Source organism: Melozone crissalis, unplaced genomic scaffold (genome assembly GCF_028551555.1).
Source record: "Melozone crissalis strain CALT ecotype California unplaced genomic scaffold, PUWL_Pcris_2 ptg000008l_1, whole genome shotgun sequence".
Lineage (NCBI taxonomy): Eukaryota > Metazoa > Chordata > Aves > Passeriformes > Passerellidae > Melozone > Melozone crissalis.
In genome coordinates, this window is record NW_026535786.1 from 13,206,218 (window position 1) to 13,212,576 (window position 6,359).

General features: G+C 46.7%; 1 protein-coding gene across 1 annotated transcript; it reads left to right on the plus strand.

Annotated features, from left to right (window-relative positions):
* Nucleotides 1-5,025: 5,025 nt before the first annotated feature.
* Nucleotides 5,026-6,156, plus strand: LPAR5 (lysophosphatidic acid receptor 5). The gene has a single exon (XM_054269836.1). The coding sequence runs from the start codon at nt 5,026-5,028 to the stop codon at nt 6,154-6,156; it is 1,131 nt and encodes a 376-aa protein (XP_054125811.1).
* Nucleotides 6,157-6,359: the final 203 nt, after the last annotated feature.

Genomic DNA, 6,359 nt, shown 5'->3' on the forward strand with positions numbered 1-6,359 from the left:
AGCCACAAGGAACATGCCTTTTGAATCTCTGACATTAACCAGAATGGATAATTGCTCTCCCTGCTGCCAGCCTGCTTTACCTATCCGTACCTTTCCTTTTTAGAGAGGGACACTCAAAGCAGGACCTCCAAAGCTCACTGGAGAAACTCTCTGCACCCCCAGCTTTATCTTTGCAATGACTGTGTCTGCATACATCTGGTTTCTCATGTGTCTTGGTCGCTGTATCTGTTTTGGCAAGTCTGAGACTACCAGCTCAGCTTCCATACCAACACCATAGCAGACTCTTCTGTGTTTCCATCTACCCACGAAAAAAAATCCCCTCAAAACCCCAATCTATTTTCTACTCTCAGCAATCTTTGCTGCCAGTTCAGAACTGTGCTGCTCAGCATCTTGAAGGCTGAAAGGCTAGAGCGTGTAAGGAAAGACCACTCAGAAAAGAAAGAAAACCTGATGGTGGGCAAAAAATTGAAGAGGTTTCTTTCATTGGTATTCATGTCATGAAAGCCTGGGAGATTTCCACAGCAGAAACTTTCTTTATGGGAAGTTCGTAAAAGGACTGTCTCTGGTCCAAGCAGTAGCAGGATCAGCCATGGAGCAGCGAGATGAACTCAACAGTGTCTAAAACCACACGGCTCCTACCCCAGAGGTCTGAGAATAACTGAAGGGTGGAAGACCTGACTAATTGTGCCATAGAAACCTTTGCTTAAAACAGCTCTTAAAGGCAGACTCAATTTAAGAAAAGGCTCTTGGGGGAGTTTCAGACCAGGGAGCTTGATGGTTTTACTGAACAAATTAGTAGAGGCTATAATAAAGAAAAAATCGATTGGCATGCGGTCACATCTAATTACTGGGGAAAAGTCATGATGGCTTTTATACAGAGATGCTGTTCCCACAGTTCTTCCTTAAAGGGCTCAATAAGCATGTGAACAGTGGCCCATGTGGATTTCCAGAAGGCTTTCAAAGGCAGTCTCACCAATGGCACTTAAAAAAAAAAAAAAATTAAAGAAAATGTTCCTACCTGGATAAAAAATGCTTAAAAGAAGGGACAGAGAATGAAGGTAGATGGTTGTTTTTCTCAGTGGAGTTGTCAGACACCTGTGCTGGGGTGTTTGACTTATTCATGAAGGATGAATAATAAAATAACAAATCTGTTGGAGACATAAAATTATTCAAGTTTAAAAATATGAGGTTTGGCTGCGAAGAACTGCAGAGCTTAAGAGAAGTGTGAGTGACTGGACTTAAACTAACAGCTGAAATTTTATCTAGTGAAGTGATGGGAAAAAGCAAACTGAACTGGCCATTACCACTTGCAAATGAGATCTACACCTACGCAGCTCAGTGCATCCACATTATCAGCACTGTGTGTTTTCAGCACCCCAGCACAGGGCTCACAGAGGCTGCAGCAGAAGGGGAAAAGTGCTGAGAAGGGCAACAGGGATGTTCAAAAGTACAGAACAGCTTCTCTGCCAGGAAAAACTATGAAGACAAGGACCCTTTAGCCTAAAAACAACAACAACAAAAAAAAAGTTGCTGGGTGGAAATATGGTAGATGTTTATAATATTCTCAGCCACAAAGTGAAGGTGGATAGGGATGGTTTTTGCCCTGCCTGTTCCAGCACTAAAGCTAAGAATTGAATCTAGCAGATGATGAATCAGAGATGGGTATATGGAAGTGATTCTTCACCTGAGGCACAAATAAGCTGTGGAACTCCTTGGCACTCCTGGCACTGGATAATGTACATGGTAAATTTTACATCAACTCAGAAAAGGACTGAAAAAACCACAATGCAATAGAAGTTCCCTGAGGACTACTGAGTACAACTAGGTCACCTATGGCTCAAGAAATTCCTGGGCTACAATTTGTGCAGGAAGCAGGAAGACAACTTGAGGCAGTGTAACTACATGATTGTACTGTTCTTAACATAATCCCTTCACCATCCACAATTTGAGATGGAATATTAGTGGTAGAAAGCCTGACACAGCAGGGACTGTGCTTACATATTGTAATCTCTAGATATGTTAATTGAATACCTCAGGAAAGCTTGAAAAAACACATTGTCTGTAGAGATAAGTCCTTTTCACCTGACACCTGGCTGCTCTGAGTACATGTGTTACAGCAGGTCATGGTCACTCACTAAGTCACAGTCTCAATAACTTTGTTTCCATCAAGATAAAGGTCTGACCACTCTGTTCAGTCTGCAATTCATTTCAGGGTTTTGGCTTTAGCAAAAGCTGACATATTCTCCTAGAATTATAGACTCACAGAATATACTGAGTTGGAAGGGACCCATCAGGATCATCAAGGATCATCATGCCCAACTTCTGGCCCCTGCACAGGACACCCCAAGAGTCACACCATGTGCCTGAGAGCATTGTCCAAACACTTCTTCAACTCTGTCAGGCTCAGTGCTGTGACCACTGCCCTGGGGAGCTGTTCCAGGGCCCAGCCACCCTGTGGGTGAAGAACCTTTTCTAATGTCCAACCTAAACCTCCCCTGATACAACTTCAGCCATTGCCTGGAGTCCTGTCACGGGTCAGCACAGAGAAGACATCAGTGCCTGCCCCTCCTCTTCCCCTCTCGAGGAAGTTGTAGACCACAATGAGGTCTCCCCTCAGTCTCCTCTTCTCCAAGTGGAACAGACCAAGCGACCTCAGCCACTCCTCATATGGTTTCCCCTCAAGGTCCTTCACCATCCTCATGGCCCTCCTTTGCACACTCTCTAATAGCTCAATGTCTTTCTTATAGTGCCCAAAACTGCACACAGGACTCAAGGTGAGGCTGCACCACTGCAAAGCAGAGCAGGACAATCACCTCCTTTGACCACTGATGATCCTCCTCCTTGAGATTCTTGAAGCATGAAACATTTCTTTTGAAACCAACAACATTCTTGCACTTTTGCCTTGTCATCTTATCTTATGCTCCAAACTTGCACAAGAATTCATGCAAAGTATTCATCCACCAGGAAGGGTAGAATCCACTCAGATATAGTTTGATAAACCATTAGAACTTTCTCTAGGAAACCTGTTTTGGTGATGGACCTGCACAACCACACAAAAGGATGGGCAAGTTGGTAGCTGTCTACACTCCTGTATTAGGTTTCCACTTCCATTGTTTAGCATGTTGTTACCAGAATGATTCTCTTCCTCTCTGAGGTCAGCACACACTTCTGTCTGCAGCAGATTCTCTCTGGATCCGTGCTTTGCCACACAATGCCATCCAGAAGGTCTGACATGCTTGACATGCCTGTCAAGTTGCTGAGTAATATCAAGCTCATGTAAAGATATTCTCTAGACAGAAAACTCTACTTTCCTTTTGAAGTAAATCACAATCTACATGGACTCTTATGAGGGAGTCCCTGTTTGAGCCCTGCAAACAACTGTGGGGAACTGTGTCACACCAACCCCTGCTCCAGTGTGAATCCCTTCCACAGAGTGCAGTCCTTCAGGAACAGAGAGCTCCAACATGGGTTCACATGGTCTTCTCCAGGGCCAGCGGGGGAATCTTTGCTGCAGTGCCTGGAGCACCTCATTCCCCTCCTTCTTCACTGAGCTTGGTGTCTGCAGCAGGGCTGTTCTATCACATATTCTCACTCTTCTTCCCTGCCTGCAATTGCTGTCTCACAGTAACTTTTTCCCTTTAATTATCCCAGAGGTGCTACCACCATCACTGATGGGCTCAGCCTTGGCCAGTGGCAGATCCCTCCTGGCACTAGCTATATCAGGCACAGAGGAAATTCCTGGCACACTCTCACAGAACCACACCTATAGCCCTCCCAGCTGCCAAAACCTTGCCATGCAAACCCCAGTGCTGCTGTTATAGCACCTGCAGCCTTCTGTTGTCCAGCTGAACAAGACCAGTTCCCTCAGCAACTCCTCAGGGCACAAGAGCTCCAGCTCCCAGACCCTTTTGGTGGCCTTCCACCGGGCTCACTCCAGCTGATCAGTGTTTGGACAATGCTGCTAGTCAGTACCCGGAGTGGTTACTGGCCTCACACTGCTTTGAAGTCATGTTTGTCCACATGAATCTCATGGCACTTCCTTTTTTGTGTTCCCCTCCATGGCTGTGCTGCTCTGGGTTTCTGGGATATGGGCTGCTTCAAGCAGCAGAAATGAGGACATACAATCCAAATAAGCACCACTGGTCCTGTGCAAGCAAGGACACCAAAGGAGCTGTATGAATGTAAGAACCATAAGGAACTCAAAGTCACTGGAACTGAGGTCTGTGCGTGTTGTTTTACGTAAGGAAAAGAGCTTGGGTGGAGTCAGGTCTAACTGTACTGTAATTTTTTTTATCTGAAGTGGATGTACAAAGTCCTTTTTCTCTGATATAAAACAGTACTGTGCCATTTTTATTTTAAGTTCCTTCCAGTCAGCATTTTTCCTTCAAAACACTGCTCTCTTCTTCTTTCTCTTTCTCTGGAGCTGCCTCAACTACTTTCCCTGTGTGCTTGTGGTGTCCCTTTCTTGAATTCATGTGCTCTCAACAGATCAAAGCAAAGTGCATTCTCTGGGGCTGAGTGATAAATGATTCTGTACAACAACCACTTTCTCTGTGCTCTGTCTTCTCCTGCCATGTAATTACTCACTTTTCTAGTGTCCATTTTCCCTCATCTCTTGGTTTCTTTGTGAGTTCTTGCTGCAGAAGCCGCCATGGTGAGATTTTAACACTTCAACAGATTTCCTCCTCTAATTTAAATTCTTTTGCTTTGGTCTTTCACTCTGACCAGGAATTGTACTGACAGCTGGCAATGATCCTCCATCACCTTGTCACCTCATAACCAGTGGAAAGAATTGCTGAACTGGGAGCAGAAGGAGACTCCACATTACTATCCGTGCCAGATGACCACAGACCAGCAATCCAAAGCAGTGCCAGCCAAGATTGCCCATCTACCTCCCAGCAGCAGATGACAGGAATGACCTGTCTGTGGCTCCTCAGAGGGGAACGACTTCCCTCAGTGCTCTTCTTTGTGCCTCCTTAGCCCCTCACCAGGCTCAGCCATCTCAGCGAGAGCATTCCCTGACCCATGCTGGGCATGTCAGCGTCCAATACGTCAAATACATCTCAGACATGCAAGGATTACACCTTCAACCACCACCTTCTCATGCCTGGCTACACCCTGATATTCATCACAGGTTTGATACTCAATGTGGTAGCCCTGTGGATATTTGTCCGATACCTGCGCCTGAAGTCTGTAGTGATGATCTACATGTTGAACCTGGCCATAAGTGACCTCAGCTTCACGCTTTCTCTGCCCCTGCGACTCTACTACTATATCAACCACCACTGGCCCTTTGGTAGCTTCCTGTGCCAGGTCTCTGGCTCAGTCTTCCAGATCAACATGTACGGCAGCTGCCTCTTCCTCATGTGCGTCAACCTGGATCGCTACGTTGCCATCGTTCACCCGCTTCGCTGGCGGCATCTGCGGCGCCCCAAGGTGGCCAAGATCCTCTGCTTCATCGTCTGGGTCGTGATCTTCATGGGCTCCATCCCCACAGCCATGGTCCACAAGCAAAACCACTGTAAAGTAAAAAACCAGACCATTTATCTATGCTTTGAAAGCTTTAGCGACAACATGTGGCAGAATAACCTCTTCCCCCTGGTAATCCTGGCTGAAATCTTGGGGTTTCTCCTGCCTCTCAGCTCTGTGCTGTACTGCTCAATTCGCATCTTTCAGGAGCTCTGCCAGCCCAGCCAGACGAAGACCCTGCGACAGCGGAAGACCGTGCGTCTCCTCTTGGTCAATCTGGTCATCTTCATCATCTGCTTCGTGCCCTACAACACCACCCTGGCGGTTTATGGGATGATAAAGGCCCGGGTGATGAAGGTGGAGGCACAAACGCAGGCCTCGGTGCGCCAAGCGTTAATTATAACCATGATGTTTGCCAGCATGAACTGCATGCTGGACCCCCTGATCTACTACTTCAGCACCGAGGGCTTCCGAAACACCTTCAAGAAATTGCGGCGGGGACAAGCCTGGGACTCGGAGATGGGAACGCTTAAGCATCGGATTGTGGAGAGTAAGTCGCCCCGGGACCACGCTGTGTGTAAAGTAAAACTGTTCCCATCTGAAAACTTTATCCGTCCCCATGAATCCTCACCGTCGCTTCCTACTGCAGTGTTCCTGAATGGCCCTATTGAGGACTCGGAAATTTAAGCCCAGGAAAGCCATTCCATTGCAGAGTCACACATGCAATAAGGACAGCAAGCCTGTGGGATACAGCAAACTGCTTGAGGGAGCACAGCAGACTGTCTGTGGGTGAATGTGATGGTGCAAAGCTGAAGGATGAAAGGTTGTTTTGAATAAACAGAGGTGCCTTCGTGACATGGTCATACCTGACTCTTTTGGTACAGGAAACA